Raw genomic sequence first — 21,251 nt, forward strand, 5'->3', positions numbered from 1 at the left:
TATTATTTAGGAGAATATGAATTCCCCCTGGACTCGGAGACAATTCAGGATGTCTGGACAGACGGACAGGGCTGCCCAGAAAGGATTTTAGACATTGTCTAGTCTTTGTGCTATGGATGGGAAACTGAGGCCTGGAGTGGTGGTCCCACAAAAGGCTGGGTGGGACTAGAAGCCAGGCCTACGGGCTCCCAGCTCTGTTGAGCACTGGGGTGACTCTGCTCCAGAGCCCGTGGGTTCTGTGCTGAGCCGGCTCCCACCTCCCCACCTGCCTGTGAGGCCACCTCGGGCGGGGGCCCAGGGCTGCAGCCAGCCCCGCTCCCACAGCCTGAAGTCCTGCTGGCGGCTGCCTCCCCCACGCCTCTTGCTGGCCAGTGAAAGGGGGGTCATTGTATCCCAGGCTTGGACCGTCTGGGGACATGTGGCCTGGGCCACTGTGAGGTCAGTAAAACCCGGAACATCAACACCAAGGAGCCAGAATCTTTGCTGTTTTGCCCTCACCTCCGCAGTCCTCAGGAGAAGGCGGGCGGCTGCAGCAGGATTCCGTGCGCCTGGGGCCCCGGCCAGGCACCGTCCCACCACAATCTCGTCTCTTGACTTCTCTGGCGCTCATCTCCCACAGCTCACGGGAGCTGGGCCCACCTGGCCACCCAGGGACTCTGAGCCCCCTGAGAGCAGGACAGGGGCCCCCCAGCAGGCCACAGAGCAGTAACCTGCATGGACGTGACCTCCGGCCCCGCCAGGCTGCCCCCGAGAGCGGCAGGGAGGAGCAGTGGGGATGAGAGAGGCCTGATGCTGCTACCCTCTGCCAGGTGTCGAGTCAGTTTCCAAATGAAGACAGTTAAGGACCTGCGCCTGATGGGCCCCACAGTGTCCAAGGACACAAGCCCGTCAATGACCCCGCAGGACCAGCTGATGACATTAAATCCGTGTGTTCTGAGATTGGCTGGCCCCTCTAAGAGTCAGCCAGCGACCCCCTGGCCGTTGGCGCTGGCTGCCTTTGTGGCCTCGGGGGACCCATGGGATAAGTTTCTGGCTGAGGCTGTGGGAAGAAGTCTCTGCTGGCCACCCCAGGGCATCTGTTCCTCTAGTCCTGCCGAGGGGGCCAGGAGGCAGGGGGATAGGGCCCCCGTGGGGAAAGGGGTGGGATGCTGGCTGAGGTGGTAGGGAGGGGATGCGGGAGCTCAGGGCCAGCTGCTTTAAGCCCCTGGCTCACCACTGTCCACCTGGGGGCAGTCCTAGGGCAGAGGCCCCTCACAGCACGGGCCAAACGAACGAGCACGTTCATGGGACCCTCCTCACTTCCATGCCAGCGTCTTGGGGAGTGGCCGCCACTCAGCGCCCAGGCCTCTCTCCGACTCAGGCTGGGCTGTGGCTGCAGGTTCTTTCCTGACCCCCAGTCTCAACTAGGCTATAGGCTCCTAGCAGGTGGGGGCAGCATCTTCCATCCCAGAGCCCCTGCGTCCGTCTCAATGCCCAGCATCCGACGGGCTCCAGGCCAACATGTCCAAGATTAATTCTAGAGCCAGGCTTGCAGTGGGGAAGGGGGACTGTGGAGGGAAGGGTGGGAGGGGGCAGAAGCTCAGCATTGGGAACAGATCCTTCAGGTTAGGATAAAATGCTAAACTGAGAACTCAGCTGAGAATCCAAATTGGCCAGATATGAGCTGATGGTGTCAAGTTCCCGCAGGCAGGGACTGGCTTGGAAAGCTCTCCTAAAGGCCCAGAACAGCACTGGGCATGGGGAGGAGCAGAAAATACCAAATGACGGGCAAGAACACACCACGGAATGACCCGGAAGGCAGGGACCGTGTACCCGGGACACCGCTGTCTCTGGGTCCCGGTTCTGAGGAACCTGTCTTAGCTCAATAATCAGTCATACAGGAGCATCATCAAAGGAAACTCATCCCAGGGCCGTACAAGGGGAAGAAATGGCCCAAACGCAATGTCCACACTGCTCATGGAGTCATGAGAGGATGACACGGACGCTCCAAGTGGTTCTCAGAGGCTATTTAAAGGAACAAGAAAACTATCACAACGTCGTAAGAGAATAACGCCACGTGTGCAAACCACGTGTGGGACAATCCTGCTCTTTTGTAAAATCTGTAGACGGAGGTGAGGGACAGAAGCTGGAAGGAAATATGCTGACTGTTCACCTGGCTTCCTCTCGGGCGGAGTTAGAGGGGTTTCACTTACGTGTTCTTATTTTACAAATGTCCCCGATATTTACAGTGAACTACTGAAGCCCGTCACCTCTTCAGCCAGACCCTGCCGCGGGCGAGCTTCCAGCCAGCAGAATCTGCTTCACGACCTCCCATCCCCACACTGGGGTCACGAAAGGGAGGGCCCAGAGAGGTCAAGGGTGGCGCCTGAGGGGTCAGGCTGGAAGTGAGGTCTGCACCCCGGCCCCCCACTCTCACCCCCATGCTGCACGGTTAGGGCTGGAAACAGTCATGAGCCTTCGTTTATAGAGCAATAAAATACTTTTTGACACAAGCCGTGAGCCAGTTCCAGGGGAGACAGAGAGGAGGGGCAGCCCGCAGTGTCCTACACCCCATTCCCAACCCGGCATCCATGGCGCCCCCACCTGGCCTGGCCCGCCTGTTACCCCAGGGAGGGATTCATCCTGGAAGCCTGGCCTCTGCTTCCCCCAGCCCCAGACCTGGCCCAGCCGGGCTCCCGGGCCCCGCAGGCCAAGGTACGGCCAGAGAGCCACAGGCTAGGCCTGGGGAGGCAGCCAGGGCCGGCCCCCAGGGGTGGGGAGACAGCTGGAACCCCCTGTCCAAGAACAAGTCCCAGGTGGCTTTGGAGCGGCCGTGGGCTGGGAGGGGAAGTCTTCCCACCTGGTCTTCTCCCCTGCGAACCACACACGGCTGAGCAGATGCCAAGCTCACAGCTCTCCCTCTCCCTTCACAAATCAGAACCCAGCCCCAGACAAGGCTGGACGCTGCATGGACCCCTGCGGGGCCGAGGGGGCCTGAGCCACAGTCGGGGCAGACTGGATACCGCCCCACTGTGGCCTGGGGTAGAGCTGTGCCTCTCTCTCAAAGCACGCACCCTCTCTGGTCTCGGCAGGCAGCTTTGCACCCAGGAGGCAGGAAGCAAGCTAGACGGAGACATTCCCCCAGCTTCCTGCCCCCCAGCACGGCCTCCAGAGATCACAGGCGGGAGCAGAGCCCGGCCAGCGCTCCCGAGCTCTGCAACGCTGCCTTTGTCTCAGCTTCTCTGGCAGCCTCCTCCCACTGACGACAGAGCAACGTTGTTTATTTGCTAACAGGACCCAGATTCTTCCTGACCTCCAGGCCCTCTGAGGCCAGGATCGCTCTCCCCACCAAAACCCCAGATGGACACGTAGGATGTAGAAGAGGGGCAGGTGCCCCCAGATCTGGCTGTCCGTCCGCCCTCACCCCCCTCACGGCCACGTCCGTGTTTATGCATTTTTTGTTTCATTAGCTGGGGGCTCGGGCGGTCCACCAACCTCTCTGAGCTCAACTGGGAACACGTGTCCTACGAGGTAACAGTTCCTACACCACAGCTGTCAAAGGGCCTGGCGGTGACTGCAGCCAGCATGACTGCCACCCCCGCTAACAGCCATTCTGCCCCCTGGGGACACTGGGTCATGCCCGGACCCATTTTTGGATGTCACAACTGAGGGTGCTCCGGGCATCGAGTGGGTGGAGGCCAGGGATGCTGCTGAACATCCTGCCCAGCCCAGGACGGCCCCCCACACAGAACATCTGTTCCGAAATGTGCATATGCCAAGGCTGAGCCGCCCTGTGGTAGAAGCTTCCGCTCTGTTGTGAGGAGGAAACGAGAACAGGGCCCGGCACTGGCGAGCCCTCAGCTAACAGCGGCTGAAATTACGTTACCTCCTGCTTCCCCGCGGCCCCGGGCCGTCAGAGCGGAGATTGTGATGCTTATTTCCAGCAAGGACCCTGGGGCCCAGGAAAGCGGTGTGCAGACCAGAGCTGGACCCCGGCCCCGGCCCCAGGCCCCTGAGGAAGCTGGTCGATGCAGCCCCGACACGGTCTGTGGTCTCGGGAGCTTCGGGTCCCGGGACCAGGACTTTCTGGAGCTGGGGTCGGGGTGGGAGGATGCTCCCTGGGGACTGCCAGTGCCCCCCTCGAGCAGCGCCCCCGAGCTGTGACGCCAGCGAAGAGGGGCAGGGAGGACACATCCGGAGGACGAGCGCCTCCTCAGAGGACAGAAGACCCGCCGGGGCAGCGGAATTGCTTGGCTGTCCCCAGCCTTGTTTCCAAGGAGGCAAAGGAAACAACGTGTTACCCTGACTTGGGAGGGTGTGCCCTGTGCCTCTGAGGAGGGGAGCACTGGGCAGCTGTGCAGGCCGAGGCTGAGGCCGGCCCCTGCAGAAGCTCGGGGTGGCCCCAGCGCATGCCAGGCTCCGGCCGGAGCACGGGTGGTACCCGACTTGGACCCGCTGCTCTTCCTCGGTTCTAACAGCCCGGGGGCAGGACCATCTGGCCCCCACCTCACAGTGAGGGACAGAGGCCCAGGGAGGCCAACAGACTTGCCCAAGAACACTCGGGCTCCCAAGTCCCAGCCCCGGGTGCGTTACCTTGCAGCACACTGCTGCCACCCACAGCCCAGGGGACGGTGGCCAGCTGGTACCTACCAGGTGCCCGGCGGCTCTCACCAGCTTGTGGGTGGAGAAAGGGAAGGCGTCGTTGCTCAGGTCTGCGTCGAGCACCTCCTGGAGAATGGCCCGGCTGCAAGCAAGAACAAAGTCGGTCTGTCAGTCAGTCCACAAACACTTGCCCAGCGCTCCTGGGTGCAGGCCCTGGGCCGGGAAGGCACTGGGGATGCAGCAGTGAGCGGGACAGGTCCCTGTCCTCAGGGGGCAGACCGACAGCGAACATGGTATTAATATAAGCGCACCAAGACAAACACACGCCAAAAACACGGTCAGATGAGAAAGCAACCTTCAGGGGGAGTGGTGACAGGAGCAGCCGAGCCCGGGTGGAGACCAGACTCACAGAAGCGGCCCCACAGTGCTCTCCTCTTCAGATGGGCCAACAGGGCCCGGGCAGTGATCTAACTATCTAACGCCTCCCAATCCCCCAGGCCAGCGGGCAGGCGTATGAGCCCCCAAGGGTGGCAGGCGCTTCTCTCCTGCCCACACCGCACGCCCAGCACAGTCGGCTCTCATGCTGGAGGGGTTGCCCAAGACCTCACAGTGTCCACGGAAACCTTCACTTCCTGGGCACCTTGCCCTTCTGCCTCCCTCCGGCTTGGTTCACACCTCCTGCACCCTCCACATTCCCACCCAGGTCCCTGTCCCTGTTGAACCCTGAGTCATCCTTCCGGTCTTGGATCTGCTGTCACATCCTCCAGGAAGCCCTCCCTGACTCCTTCAGTCTGGGTTTGGTGTCCCCCGCCAGGGCGCCCCCACACTGGTTGTGCCCCCACTAAACCAAGAGGTCCATGCCAACAGGGCCCCTATCCCGACGTGCCTGGCACAGAGAGGGCCCTGGGTAAAGAGGACTGATTGAGAACGGCTGGCTTCGCACTGCAGGGAGAGCTCCCCATTGGCAGGAGATGGCCCTCCACTTCTGCCCCACAGGGGTCCCAGTGGGTGCTGGGGCTGCAGGGTGGCCACTGCCTGGAAATGCTGCCCACCATAATCCCCACCCCCACGGGGCCTGGAGCTGCCAGCCCACACCGGCCCGAGGTGCCTAGCGTGCTGCAGTCAGCCAAGAGACTTATATAACACCTGCCCACACCCACGCAGTGCCAGCCCGCAGAGAACCCATATCCCGTCCTCAAGGAGCACGTCCTCTCTGTGGCCCTGGGGGTGGCTGGGCCAGAGCAGGGGAAGGAGCCTGGAGGGCTCAGCAGTGCCAAGGGAACCTCTTGCTCCGGCCCATGTCTGGGGTGCAGGAGGCCACCCCTCCCCGAGGGAGGCAGCAGCTGGTGCTGGAGGGCACAGCTCCCAGCCAGAGACCCAAGATCAAGTCCCAGCTCCTCTGCTCACCCCCTCACCCCATCTAGCCTCAGGCCCGTCATACTCAGGGACAGAGATGCCACCTCACAGGGCCCTTGTGAGGAACCAGTGAGACAGCACACGCCAAGCTGTGTGGCATTAATAATTAACACAGTGATCACTCACTTCTGCACTGACAACACTGTCCCTGCCAGCCACATGCGGCCACTCGAGTTTAAGTTAATTAACATCCAAACTTCAGTCTCACCAGCCACATTTCACGGGCTCAGTGCCCACATACGGCTTAGCGGCTACCGTATCAGACCACCCAATTATGGAATGTTTCCAGAGAGTTCTATTGGACAGCAGGTCATAGAGCATCTCCCGTGGTCCAGATGCTGTGCTAAACACTTGCCACGTAACAACTCAGAAAGTTTACCCCTTATCGGTGGTGCTGGTAACACTGTTATTCATACAAGAAACTTAGGGTTATTTTTGAAAGAGAGAGGGCACTTTGGAGGAGAAAGTTAAGAAATTACCAGGAGGAGGAGAGCTTCTTCCTCTCCTGGCAGCCATCACTCGCCTCCCACCTGGAGCAGCTTCTAATGAGGCTGGAAGAGGCTGGCCTGTCTCCCGGGGCTGTGCCTTGATCAGTCCGTCTGGCGCCCCCTCGCTCCCCTCCCCATCTGCCTCCTCCACACTAAAAATAGCCCACTCCCTGTCCAAGGTCGCCATGGCAATATAGCCTAGGCTTCCGAGGCCAGGCCTCGACCTTGGACAGCCAGGACCCTCACTCCCATTCACCCGAGAGATGAGGAGGTCGGGCTCACCCAGGGGAGAAATGAAAACCACCCCCACGGTATCGGGGCTTCCTCTGGGCCAGGCGTGGGGCAGGCATGTTCCACGCATTATTCGCGGAGCCCCAAGACCCCTCCCCTCCAGCCACCATCCCTGCTCCTCTCCACACATCTCCTTCCTCTCCTCCCCTCCTTCCCCAACACAGTCTCACCAGCCCTCCCTTGGGAGACTCTCGTCAACTCCACAGGAGCCCCTGAGTGGCCAAACCCAACGGTCAGTCCTCGGTCCTCGTCCGCTCAGCCCATTGACCACCCGGACAGCTCCCACTCCCTCCTCCAAGTCCCTGCTTGGCTTAGCCCCGAGGCTCCTCACACACCTGCCGGCCTCCTACGCCCGGCCCAGCATCAGAGACCCGGTTAAAGCCCAGGTCTAAGCGTGTCCCTCTTCTGCTCAGTCCCCTCAACCAGAGGCACAGCCTCTGGCCCTCAGGCTCTCACTCCGCCGCCCGCTGAGCACCTCTCCCCCGCCCTGGCCTCCCTGCTCTTCCTCAGACGCACAGGCGCTGCACCCGCTGCTTCCTCTGCCTGAAACACTGTCCCTTGAAGAGCTCCAAGGCCTGAGCCTCATGTCCTCCAGGGCTTTGCCCAAATGTCCCCTTAATAGATGTTGGTTTTCGTGGGCAGCCTGGAGTCACACCCTTGATGGTTAGAGCACGGAACCAACTCAGCCAACGAACTATTCACTTGTTCAGCAAGCACATACTGCGCGTCTGCCGCGCGCCCCTGAGCCAGTCGGTGCCCCCACAAAGACGGTCACAGCTCAGCCTGGGCAGCGAGGTCGGCCAGTCTAGGACCCAGCTGGGGAGCCGCTGGCTTGGCCAGCTCTGAGGGACCTGGGAAAATGGAGGGTGGCAGGGTGTGAGCACACTGACTGGGGATCCCAGCGAGACCTCGGATCCTAGCAAGACGGCCAGGCTAACAGGGTGTCCCCCGGCCAGAGCCGTGCTTCGTCAAAGCACGCAGCTTGACTAGAGGCTCATCCGCCCACTCTCTCTCCCTCCCGCTGCCTCAGGGCCGCCGATCCCATAGTCTTTCGGGAATACATCTTCCCTTCTACACGTTCTCCCTCCTCCCCTGACTCTTCCCCGTGCCGCTCCAGTCTGGCAGAGGACTGTGGAGGCCGCCTGACGTGTGAGTGCCGGAGCGCCCACAGCAGGTGCACCATTGCGTAGATGCTCAAGGTGTGCAGCTTTCCGAGGGCTCGGGGCTGTGGGGGGTGCCCATTCCCATCAGCCCTGGCACTTGCTAGCTGTGTGACCCCGGGCAAATATCTCTACCTCTCTGTGCCTCAGCTTCCACCCCAGTAAGAACAAGAACAATTACAACCACCTCAAAGGGCTATGATCAGGATTGGAGGAGATGTTGGCACAGGGCTTGGCAATCACAGGCGCCCGGTCGGTGGCTGCTCACACGATTTCTCTTCCTCCCTTGTCCCCCACCCCTAGGCTCTTCTCCGAAGCCCAGCCAGAGGGATCTTTCCAAAGCACACGCCTGCTCAGGTGCCCCTTTGCCTAAGACCCTCCTGTGGCTCCACACACAAGCTAGCGTCTGAGGACTTCCAGGCTGTGATTCCTCGTGGTGGGAACACAGCTCAGTAAATACTTACAGGATGAATGAACGAGTGAATGATCCACCCACAGACCTAGTCCTTGGAGGTATTTAGGGAGGAGCTGGTGACCTCTCTGTGGGGTATTATTCTCAGCCCAGGGAGCAGGTAGAGCCCCGGCCTGGCTCTGCCCACTTAGAGATGGTGTACGTAGTTCCTAGATTGTGTCAACGATCCAGAGACACCCCCACATGGGCCCCTCCGTGAGCCCTGAATCCTCAGATATTGATTCAGGTAAGGTTCGGTCTGATTCTCATAGGAAGGGCTTTCCTGCATTCTAGTGCTTTGAAAGTGACTTATCCAGCGTGGCATCTCTGGGTTCACCAGAACGTCCCACGCTGGACCAGTAAGTGGTTCTGCCCCCAGGATCCCAGTTGGATGGATTAGGCTCCAGGTCCCAGGTGTGCCCAGGTGTGCCAAGGTGTGCCCAGGGGCTTGGCTCCCTGTCCCGTCCTCACCTGGCTGGGCCCTGGATGCTAATCATGCCCAGGTCCTCGGAGCTGTCGAGGAGCCGGCACCGGAACTTCTGGTCCTGCAGCACCGTGGTGATGTGTGACCAGTTGTGCTGGGCCACAGCCCCGCCCACGGCCAGGTAGTAGCCGTCCCCTGGAAGAGGAGCATCAGACTTAGAGCGGGATTGCAGCGGGAGGGGGGGAGGAGGCGGGGTGGCCCGAGGCCTCCGGGCTGAGTAAACAAGGCTCTTGCCTCAAAAATGAACCGTGAAAGTCAGAGCATAGCGACATCCAGAGGGGCCCTGGATTCTCACAGTGCAAGACAAAAAGCGGTCCTGGGGTGTGGACCCCCGAGGGCTGCACGTGTCAAGGGGGCACTCTCCTGGGAGACTCTGAGGCTGTCACCCACATTTCAAAATGTTCCTGATCCAGGAAAGGGAAGAGCTCCCAGCGCCACCACACCACAGGGAGATTCTGTGTCCCACCTCAGCCGCCAGGGCTGGGCCACCTTGGACAAGTGTCAACTCCTCTCTGAGCCTCAGCGTCCTCACAGCTCCCATTTCACTCCATATTCCCACAGCCCCTGGCCTCCAGGTTCCCCACCTTGGCCATATCAGGACTTGCTGGGACCAGGCGCTGGGCCGGGTATTTACATGCAATACCAGCGTGATCTCCCCAGGATGGTGACACTTGTCACCACCCCCAGGTTTCAGAAAAGGAGACTAAGGTTCAGAGAGGTCACATGGTGGGAGAAGATCGAACTCTGTCCAGCTCTAAGTCCAAGGCCTGTGGAGCACCCACTGGGTGACCCACTGGGTCATGCTGCCCCCAGGGAACAAAGGGCAGCCCACTTGGCCCAGCATCTTGGGAGAGCCACTGCCATGGGGACTTCGGACAGCTGCGTGGCCCTGGACCTGTCACACAGCCTCTGGAGCCTGCACAATCTCACCTGCAATTTGGGGCTGATGTACCTCATCTGCAGGGACCCTGTGGGATTCAGCCCCGGGGTGGGCAGACCCTCACTGATCACTCCCCCCGCGATTTGTGGGGGCTACCTGGGAGGGGCCAGGGGAGGCAGGAGGTGGGGGCTTCCTTCGTCCCCGCTGTCTCTGCTCCTGCCCTCCCCATCCTGCCTCCTTCCTTCCTTCCTTCCTAATTCCTGCAGGGCTTCCTGCCTAGGAGCCATGGTACCCAGGGAATCCCTTGACCTGCCGACCCCGGTTTCTCCATCTGTACAATGGGAATGAGACTGGACCCCTCACAGGGCTGCTGGGAAGATTTAAAGAACTACGGGGCACAGGAGCCCAGCCCAAGGGAGGGATGGAGAACCGGGCACAGGGATGGTTATACACTCAGATGCTCAGCCCCCTTCCCAGAGGGTCTGGTCCCACCTGAGGGCTGCTTCTCTCGGCGCACCGGCCTGGGCAGGCCCAGCTCCAGCCCTCAGCCCCACTCTGTGCGGAGCCAGGGGGCACAGGCAGGAGAGGCGGCTTCAGAGGCCAGAGAACCCTGCCTAGGTGCCCGCCCCCAGGTCTCCCCCCCCCGGAAGCTCCCCCACAGCAGTGGAACAACATGTCATCGTGATAATAGGTGCAGCCACCTACTAACTGAAAAAGAGACGCACCTCACTTTCTTTCTACGGCAAGAGAGGGAGCAGCTTGTGGCAGAGAACTGGGGATGGAGGGGGCACAGGGCCTCTGCTCCTCCCTGGGAGGAGGAGATGGGAGGTCCTGGGGCTGGGATGGGCATGCAGCCCTGCCTGGAAGCTCAGAGCTAAGGACCCTCTTCTCGTGCAAACCCAGGGTTCCATCAGCACCAGCTGGGAAAGGGCAGAAAGAGCCTCTGGCCTTGCCGCCCACCGGCATCCCAGTTGAGATCCCAGCAGGGGCTGCAGTCTCCCTCCTGCCCCGTCCAGGTGAGCCCTGAGACGTTCTGACCTTGTCACCCCATGTGCTCTGCTCTTCTGCTCCCCCAGTCCTGCCTGTCCTTCCAGACCCAACTCAAAGGCCTCAGCCTCCAGGAAGCCCTCCTTGACCACCAGAGCTAGAAGCACTTCTTGACAAATGGCCAGACCCCGGGGTCACCCACAGCTCCCATCTCTCCCTCACTCCCGAATCCCAAAGGCCTCTCTGCCCCTTCTCTCCAGGCCCATGGCCGTAGCCCAGCCTGGCCACAGCATCTCTGGCCTGTCCCCTTCCTGCCCCCAGCCTCCAGTCACATCCTCCAGTCACGGTCTGAATGCCCAGTCCCACCACCTCACGCCCTTGCCCTCACAACGCCCAGGATTGTCCAGAAGCTTTTCCAAGACCCGCAGGAGCCTGCCCCACAGCCCCTGCCCGCTCACTGGACACTTGGTTCTGATGAGTATGGCTCTGCCCCGGGGCCTGTGCACACCCTCATCCGGGTCCTCAAACTCGCTGCTGCCTCTCGGGACCTGAGCCACTCCTCCTCGCCTTCCAGGAACCAGCTCAAACATCACCTCCTCCGGGAAGCCCACCTACCCCAAGTTCTCCATGCCCCCAGTAAGGCCCTCACCCACGCTCACAGCCTTGCCTCCACCATCAGCCTCCCGCTGGCCAGTGCTACTCTCATGACACTGTTTTCAGCAGCCATTCCAGAGGCCCAGGAGTCCCCACCAGCCCTCAGACCCTGAAGCAATCCCAAAGGACCCTGTAGGCAGTGAAGCAAACTTATCCCACCCCCTTGCCCGCCCCACGGAGAGAGAAGCTCTGCACGGGCCAGAACCTTCTCTGTTTGGTTCCTTGCTGTGTCCCGATGCCACAGTCTGAGCCTGACACGCGGCAGGGGCTCCAGAGCTGTTGCTGAATTCTTGGAGGGTGGTCTGATTAACTAATGAGCCCCTCCTTCTCACCCCACCTCCCTCTCCCAGTGCCCAGGCGGGAGCTCTGGGGACCCTGATGCATCCCACTGAGGACGCAGCTAGATTTCCAGCAGCACAGAGCCAGGCCCGAGTGGGGGCTGCCAGGTTTTCTGAATTGGCTGAGCACTTCGGCTGACTGCTCTTTCCCCCCGGATGGCGCAGTTCGGCAGCACAGACAGCGGAAGAGTGCACACCTTTCTCCTCTGCAAATCCGGTCTCTCAGAGGTCCCTTCCTGGAGAAAGAGAATGCTTCCCACTCTCTGTGAAGCTCAGCCATCTTTCCTCCCTAAAGAGACGGGTTACAGGACTGGAGACTAGGTTGCTCTGTGTGAACCAAGGAGTAGGATCGGGGAGTTGAAGGGACAGAAGGCAGATACGGCTCAGTGCAGCAGTCAGGGCCGTGCAAACAAGGAACACGGGTACTGAGCTGCCCATCACTGGGGGCATGCAAGCACAGGCGGAGGGACTGCAGAGGGCAAGCCAGGTGTTAGCTTAGGCACTGAGCTTGATTCCTTCTGAGGACCTGCCCCGGCCTGAGACTGGGAGTTACACGGGAACTGAGACCGCCAATTCAGCATAGATGTCTGCGGCAGGAAGGAGCTGACTCCTCCAAGAGGGAGGTATGGCCTTATTCTCGGCTCACTCAGTTCCGGGCAGGCAAGCCGAGCCCGCCCACGCTGTGGCCGCTCGGCAACGCCACGGTGTGGACAGGTTCAGAGACATAATCACTGAGCACTCAGAGCTCCCGCATCGCCGCCTGGACCAAGACCTCTAATCTCGCAGGCCCGACCTCGGCGGGCACAGTAGGTAATTACAGAGCAGCACTCGCAGCCCCTCCTGGGCCATCCTGCTGTCCACGGCTGCAGGGCCCCAGAGCAGGGCTGCAGACCCAGCATCGCTGTGCCCTTGGGGGCCTCTCTTACCTTCAAAGGCGGGGGCCAGAGGGGAGGCCTGGGCGCCGGGGGCCAGGCGGCTGACGGTCAGGTCGCTTTCAGTGCCCCCACGGTGGTTCAGCATGCAGGTGTACACTGTCGAGCCTGGGGCAGGAGGAGGACCCAGGTCTGTGCCGGCCCCAGTGTCTGTGAGCCGCTCAGCGGGCGCGGCCCCTCAGCACAGGGTAACACACACAGGTGTGGACAATCACTTGGCAGGGCGCCCTAGTGGGCGTGACTTCAAAAGGCCCTCAGCTCAGACTGAGTGACCCAGAGAGAGATGGGAGGTCACCCAGCACTGCCATCCTCGGAGGAGGAAAGACCAGGAGGGAAGCTTCTTTCCTCTTGAAATGCCGCGACCTTGACTCCTCCCAGCCCCCACCAGCACCCCGAGAAGATTGTAGGGGCAGGACTCTCGTCTCATTCACTTTGGGGCGCCTAGCCACAGGCCTGGCACAGCAGAAGCTCCGTGAATGTCTGTTGAATAAATGAATATGGGGATGGGAGATGGATGGAGTGGGGAGGGGAGGGCGGGGGCAGAGGGGGAATGGACGAAAGGGGGAGCAGACGGATGGGGAGATGGGTGGGCGGGAGGAGGGGATGGGTGGGGGTAGATGCGTGGTGGAAGGATGAACGGGTGGGGGTGGATGAACGGGAAGGTTAACGAGGGTGAGCAGGAGGTGCATGTGTAAGTGGGTAGGCGAGGTGGTTGGTTGGCTGGATAGATGGTGTTATGGGTTGAATTGTATCCCCAAAAAAGGTATGTTGAAGTCCTAACCTGCAGTGAATATGACCTTGTTTGGACATAGGGTCTTTGAAGATATAATCATGTGAAGATGAGGTCGTTGGGTGGGCCTAATCCAGTATGACTAGTGTCTTTATAGGAAGAGGAAAATGCAGGGAGAAGGCTGTGTGACAACAGAGGCGGAGATTAGCATGGTGTGGCTGGAGCCAAGAGACACCAAGGACTGAGCCACCAGCAGCTGCTGGGAGAGTAGTCTGCCCAGACTCTCAGGGGGAGCGCCACCCTGCTGACACCTTGATTTCAGACTCCTAGCCTCCAGAACAGTGAGTTTGTTTAAATCCACCTAGATCATGGTACTTTGTTAGGGCAGCCCTAGGGAATGTATACAGATGGGGATGGGTGAGTTTTCGGGTGGGTGGACGGGTGAGTGAGATGGTGGGTGGGTGGGTAATAAAAAAGATGACTATCCCAAACATTGCATGAGACGTACTTATACCAAAAATTGTTCTTTCCTCATCTGAAATCAAATTAACTGAGCATCCTGTATTTTTATTTAGTTCTGGAAACCCTATTTGGGGAGCAAATCCCTGTGGGGTGAGTGGATGGGTTCCCCAGGCCCAGGAGACATTTTCTGAGGGCCTGCTGCCTTGAATCCTTTCTGGAACAAAGTAAGAGGAAAGGGAGGAGGGAGGAGGAACAGGCAGTGTGGAGGGAGGGATGAGGGATGGTCGTGCAGCCCTAGGGCCTGGGGCTTGGCGATGAGGGCAGGGGCCCAGGGCCAGGCCGAGGGGCAGAGCCATGTGCTGGAAGACCTATGTGCTGGAGGAGACAAGGTCGTCCTGCCACCTCATCTCAGGGCCTGGGCTGGGCCCAGGGAGTCCTGCCTGGGGCTGAAGCAGGAGAGGAGCATGGCCCGCCCTGGCTCCGTACCTGGGGGTCGGCTGACATCAGCAGAGAAGAGCCAGTCGGCAGCCTTCCTTGCGTCCAAGCCCACCAGGTAGAACTTCCCAAAGTAGGACATGTTGAACACAGCAGCGGCCCCTCTGCAGGCCAGACACTCCTTCTTGATCTGTAAGGACCCAGGGAGGTGCGATGCCACGGGGGCTCTGAGATGTGCTCCTCCCCTAGAATGTGGGCTCTGGGGCTCTCTGGGCACACCTGCTGAGCGCCCCCACCGTGACAGCCTTCTTGAGCACAAGTAACAATCTCTAGGGTAGATCACAGGCCATAAAGCCAGACTCAATAAATTCAAAAGAATTAAAATCATACAAAGTATGTTCTTGAACTACAGTGGAACTAAATCAGAAACCAATAGCAGAAGGAAAATTGGAAAATTCACAAATGGGTGAAATTAAACAACACACTCCTAAATTACCAGGGGGTCAAAGAAAAAACCACGAGGGGCATTAAGAAATACTTTGAGATGAGTGACCGTGAAGGCACAACGTGGAAAAAAGATGGGATGAGGCTGAAGAGCGTTCTCAGGAGGCTTGATGCCTGAACATGCCCGGACGGTCGTGTGCCACTTGAGACATTTCGGTCAATGACGGACCACATATACGACGGTGGTTCCGTAAGATTGCTACCATGTAGCCTAGGTGTGTGGGAGGCTGTACCATCCACGTATCTGTAGTACACTCTACGATTGTCACACAGTGACGAAATCGCCCAATGATGCATTTCTCAGAATGTGTCCCCGTCGTTAAGAGACGCGTGACTATCAGAAAAGGAGATCTCGAATCAATAACCTAACTTTCCACTTTGAGAAACTAGAAAAGAAGAGCAAATTAAACACAAAGCAAGCAGAAGGAAAGAAATAAAAACAATTAGAATGGAAATAAATGAAATAGAGAATAGAAAGATTGAGAAAATTCAGCAAAATTAAAGTTGGTTCTTTGAAAAAATGAACAGAATTGGCAAACCTTTCGCTGGACTCAGCAAGGGAAAAGAGAGAGGACTGGACGTACTAAAATCAGGAATGAACGTGGGGACGTCACTCCCCCTCATGGAAAGAGAAAGAGTCATAGGGAATGCTGTGGACAATTACACCAACAAGTTAGACATGAAACGGGCAAATTTCTAGAAAGACACAAATTACTGAAGAAGAATAGAAAATCTGAATAAATCGATAACAAAAAAGGGATTGAATTAGTAATTTAACGTTCCCCACAAAGAAAAGCCCAGGCCCAGATGGCTTCACTGGTGAATTTTATGAAACATTCGAAGAAGAACTAATACCAATTCTACACGGACTCTTCCAAAAAAATGAGTAGGAACCACTTCCCAACTCATTCCATGAGGCCAGCATGACCCTGACGCCAAAACCAGACAAAACCTCATGAGAAAGTGCAGACCAATATCCCTCACGAATATAGATACAAAAACCTCAACAAAACACTAGCAAACCAAAACCAACAACATATAGAAAGAATAACCCACCATGATCAAGTGGGATTCACCCCAGGAGTGGGAGGCTGGTGTAACGCCCCAAATCAATCGATGTGATGCACCATCAATAGGAGAAAGGTCAAACCCACAGGGTCATCTCACAGACGCAGAAAAAGTATCTGACAAAATCCAACACCTGTTCGTGTAAAAACTCCAAGTAAACAAGGAATAAAAGGGAACTCCCTCAAGCTGATAGAGGGCAGGTGCAAGAGTCCCACAGCTGACAGTACACTTAATGGAGAAAGACTGAATGTTGCCCCCTAAGTTCAGGGAGAAGACAGGGCTGTCTGCTCTGCTGCTTCTACTCAACACGGCGCTGGAGGTCCTGGCCGGGCAGCAGTGAGGCAAGAAGGAGAAACAAAAGGCATCCAGATGGAGGAGAAGTAAAACTGTCTCTATTTGCAGATGACAAGACTTTGCACATAGAAAATCCTGAGGAACCCCCCTAAAAAACTATTAGAACTAATAAAATAGTTCAACAGGGTTGCAGGATACAAGGTCAATATACAACAGACAAACAAAAAGATGCTGTATTTCTATACACCAGCAACGAACAAGCAAAAGTGAAATTTAGAAAATTATTCCACTTACACCATCAAAGCGAATTAAAAAGTGCTTATGAATAAATTTAACGAAGTGCAAAACCTGTACTCTAAAAACTAGAAAATATTTTTGAAACAAATTAATGGAAAGACATTCCACGTTTATGAAATGAAGACTTACTGCTGTTAAGGCAATAATACCCCCCCAAACTGATCTACAGACTCAACACAATCTCCGTCAAAACCTCAGCTGGCTTCTTGGCAGAAATTGACAAGCTGATCCTAAAATTCTTACAGAGATGCAAGGGACCCAGAATATTCAAAACAATCTTGAAAAAGAAGAACAAAGATGGAGGACTCACATTTCCTGATTTCAAAACTTACTACAAAGTTCCCGTAATAAAGACAGGGGTACAATGTAAAGATAGAGATACAGATCAACAAAGTAGAACTGAGATTCCAGAAATAAACCCTCACATTTGTGGTCAATTGATTTTCCACAAGGGTGCCAGACAACTCAATGGGGGAAAGAATAATCAACAAGTGGTGCTAGGCAACTGGACCTCCACGTGCAAGAGAATGAAGCTGGACCCCTTCCTCCCGTCATACACAAAACTTAATCAAAATGGATCACAGACTGAAGCATAAGAGCTGAAACTATAAAATTCTTAGAAGAAAATATGAGAGTAAACCTTTGTGGCCTTGGTTAGGAAACACCTTCTTAAAAGTGACACCACAAACTCAGGGGACAAAAGAAAAAATATGTAAGTTGTAATTCATCAAAATTAGGATCTTTTTTGGACGGCCAAAAATGATGGCCAACAATGGCCAAAGGATGTAGAATGGGCAACAACGCCATCAAAAAAGTGAAAAGACAACCTACAGAATGGGAGGAGCATTTGCAAATCATAGATCTGATAAAAGACTTGTATCCAGAATATATGAAGAACTCATAACTCAATAAAAAGACAAATAACCCAATTTAAAAATGAGCAAAGGATCTGAAGAGACATTTCTCCAAAGAAGATACACAAATGGCCAATAAACACATGAAAAGATGCTCAACATATTTGTCATTAGGGAAATGCAACAGAAAACTACAGTGAGATACCACCTCGTACCCACTAGGACGGCTAGAATCAGAGCAGACAATAACAAGTGTCGGTGAGGGTGTGGAGACATTGGAGCCTCAATGGAGGAGTGGAGACACTGCTGGTGGAAGGTAAAGTGGTGCAGCCACTTTGGAAAACAGTTGGCCGTTCCTCAAAATGTCAACAGAGAGTTACCATGGGACCCAGCAACGGCACTCCTAGACGTACGCCCGTGAGAAATGAAAACACGTCCACACAGAAACCTGTACACACATGATCATAGCAGCATGATCCGTAACAGCCAAAAAGTGCAAACCACTCAAATGTCCACCAACGGATGAAGGGATAAATAGAATGTGGTATATCCATATAAGGGACGACTGTTCAGAATAAAAAGTAAGAAGTACTGACTCATCCCACAACACGGATGGACCTTGAGAACGTTACGCTAAGTCAAAGAAGCCAGACACAAAGAACCACACATTCTATGATTCCATTTATGTGGAATATCCACCGAGTAAATCCACAGAGACAGAAAAGATTAGTGGTTGCCTGAGGGTGGGGCTGGGGTGGGGGTGGGGGAATGGGGAGTGACTGCTAATGGGTGTAGGGTTTCTTTTGGGGGAGACGAAAATGTCCTAGATTATGGTGATGCTTGCACAACCCCGCAAACTTACTAAAAAGCATTGAGTTGTGTACTTTAAATGGAGGGATTGTTTGGTAAGGGAATCACATCTCATCTCAATAAAGCTGTTTTAAGAATAAAGAACACACCATCTCTCCTCATTTCCCTCCCCACGGTGTACAAATTCCCTGACCGGGTTTTCAGGGTCTTCTATTATCCACTCGTTTTTCCTGCTTGGTTTTCTCTCCCAGTGCCAGTCCATCTTTGCTCTAAACACATCTGCTGAGCACATGTACCAACCCCACCGTTATTACTGAAAAAAATTGTAACAGCAAAGCTACCCCTTGCTGAGCACTCACCGCGTGTCAGGAGCCTGTGCCCTCTCCTCCCACCCCACAGCCCCTATGCCACCACCGCACGAGATGACTGCTGTTGGCAACCTGGTGCTCCAGTGCCCCCTGAGCCCAGGGACAGTAAACCATCTGCTCAGGGTTAGACAGGTGCAAAATGGCACAGCCATCCATTCAGCCAGGTCTGTCCCGCGGGGCACCGACCATGAGAGGTGGCAGTGCATCTATTCCCAACCCCGCACTCAGTGATGGCAGGTGGGCGGGTCAGGTGGGTAGGTGGTCAGAGTATTTACACAGGGGAAACTGGCCAGTGCCACGAATCAGAGCCGCCCCCCCCAACCGAAAGCTGGTTGTTAAACAGCACCCCGCTGAGTCTGTGCAACTCCCAGCTGCGGCTGCCCCACCATGCTCCCCGCCCCACCACCCTTATGGAGCTCCTACGCGACCCCCCCACAGTCGGGCACTGCAGCACCTTCTCTCAGGCTGCTGGGGCTTCCGACAAAACCCCAAACAGCTTCCTGGGCTGCCTGTCATGCCCCAGGCTGGGGAAGTTGCCAGCGCTGAGAACAAGCGTGTGTTTCATGCTTTGGGACCATGCAGGCGTGTTTTCGGAGGCTGGAGGAAGCCACGAAGCCAAGTTGGCATCCCCAGCGAGTTCCCACATCCTCGAGGGCCAGAACATCCCACAGGCCTTAGAAGCCGCCGTGCGGAGGTGCCAGACGGGGCCCCACTCACGCCCCCGAGAGAGGCAGGCCCCGGGGACTGGGGTGCTGGGATGGGCCTGCGCTCCCAGCTTTGGGATGTGCACGCCTCCTGCCTCCATCTCAGAAGCCCCCTCCTCCAGCGCCTTTAACAGACACTATACCGCTAGAGCCAGATTTGGGGGAAATCGTGGGAGTTAACGGTTCCTTCCCTTTGGGACCGGCTGCAGAATTTGTGAGGCTCAGTGCAAAATGAAACTGTGGGCCCTTGTTCAAAGAGCACGAAGCGCTTCAAGGCGTGACAGCAGAGTGTTAAACCCAGCCAGGGCGCTTCTGAGTGCGGGGCCTGCGTGTCTCACAGGTGGCACGCCCAGGATGCTGGTTGGTGCCTTCCCCAGAGGCCCGGGACCCCGTCACAGATGCTCCGCAGGCTGCCCTGGTCTCCGGGGACCCCCAGGCTGAGGCCTCAGCTCTGCTCCCACATCAGACACTCCACTTCTGGAGCAAGAGGGGCAGTGAGCAGGCCCCAGACCACAGACCCTCCCTCGGCTGGGGTCTCCTCTGCTCGTCACCCAGAGGGGCCCATCTTGAATCTACTTGTCCTGGACCTACTCTGTGAGAGCTCAGGCCGGAGCCCACCATGCTGGCCCCTGAAGAAGGAACTGGTCCCTCACAAAATCTCACACAGGCCCCAGAACAGCTCCGAGGGCAGGAGGGAACAGAAGCTCAGAGAGGTGAAGGCTGTGGCCTGAAGCCACACAGCCAGAACCAAGCCTATCTGCCCCCCAGCCCCGCCGCCTCGAGCAATAATAGTACCGTCAGGCCCGACTGCTGGCAAAGTCTTGGCACAGACCAGGGAGAAGAGGAGTAGAGCAAAATATCACCTGATTCCTCCTCAAAACTGAGTCAGCCAAAAACAGAGGTGAATAGGGAGCCGGCAGAGACGGGGGCAGGGCCTCTGCAGGGCCCCGAGGGCCAGCCCCAGGGAGCCCCACTTTCTCTTCCAGCAGGGGACTGGGCTCCTTACCACATCATGGTGGGGCGGGAAGTCGAAGGTGTACTCATCGCCCAGCAGCCTGCTGTAGGCGTCGTCCTCGTGCGCCGTGTTCCCATAAGCCCCGTAGTAGTCGTAATGGAGGACCTGGGAAGCAGGCGTGGGCATCACCGGCCGCCCTCCCTCCCCTCCTCTCTACACAAACACAGCGTGGGGCCTGATGCTTGGCAGACACTGAGCTGGGCCCCGCAAAGAGGAAGGAGGACAAGACAGACCTGGCCCCGCCCGCACCCAGCTTCCCTCCAGCGGCTGTGCTGTGCACGAGGCTGGGCGTGGGGTGGGGGGTCACACATTGCATCCACAGTGGCACAAATGACACCTTTATGCCCGTGGTGGTGGTGGGCCTGAGAGCCAGTGGAGAGGTGGGCCGAGCAGGTCGGGGGCACAGGAGGATGGGGAAGAAATAGAGTGAACTCAAGGTGGGGAGACACAGGGCTGAAGGGGAGGCAGGGGCGGGTCCACAGGGAACTCGGGGCCACCGTCAGGGCTTCCAAGTCAATGCAAGGCAGTGGCATGAGGCCCAGGGACCAGGCTTACTCCGTCACCAGGAAGAGGGTGACGGAGGTGAGGAAGGAGGCTCCATGAGGAACAGGATGGCAGAGGTGAGGAAGGAGGCTGGGTGAGGAAGAGGGTGACAGAGGGGAGGAAGGAGGCTGGGTGAGGAAGAGGGTGATGGAGGTGAGGAAGGAGGCTTGGTGAGGAAGAGGGTGACAGAGGGGAGGAAGGATGCTGGGTGAGGAAGAGGGTGACAGAGGAGAGGAAGGAGGCTGGGTGAGGAAGAGGGTGACGGAGGGGAGGAAGGAGGCTAGGTGAGGAAGAGGGTGACGGAGGTGAGGAAGGAGGCTGGGTGAGGAAGAGGGTGACGGAGGTGAGGAAGGATGCTGGGTGAGGAAGAGGGTGACGGAGGGGAGGAAGGAGGCTGGGTGAGGAAGAGGGTGACGGAGGTGAGGGAGGAGGCTCCCTGAGGAGGAGGATGACGGAGGTGAGGAAGGAGGCTGGATGAGGAAGACGGTGACGGAGCTGGGGGTGG

At 57.3% G+C, this 21,251-nt stretch overlaps 1 protein-coding gene across 1 annotated transcript in view; it reads right to left on the bottom strand.

The window, feature by feature from the left end:
* The window catches only part of SARDH (sarcosine dehydrogenase), a 66,643-nt gene that overhangs the window by 17,665 nt on the left and 27,727 nt on the right, over positions 1 to 21,251 (bottom strand). Inside the window, 5 exon segments of the mRNA XM_058524426.1 lie at positions 4,630 to 4,723; positions 8,859 to 9,006; positions 12,657 to 12,770; positions 14,341 to 14,479; positions 20,195 to 20,308. Coding sequence (XP_058380409.1) covers positions 4,630 to 4,723; positions 8,859 to 9,006; positions 12,657 to 12,770; positions 14,341 to 14,479; positions 20,195 to 20,308 — 609 coding nt within the window.

This window comes from Diceros bicornis, chromosome 28 (assembly GCF_020826845.1).
Source record: "Diceros bicornis minor isolate mBicDic1 chromosome 28, mDicBic1.mat.cur, whole genome shotgun sequence".
Lineage (NCBI taxonomy): Eukaryota > Metazoa > Chordata > Mammalia > Perissodactyla > Rhinocerotidae > Diceros > Diceros bicornis.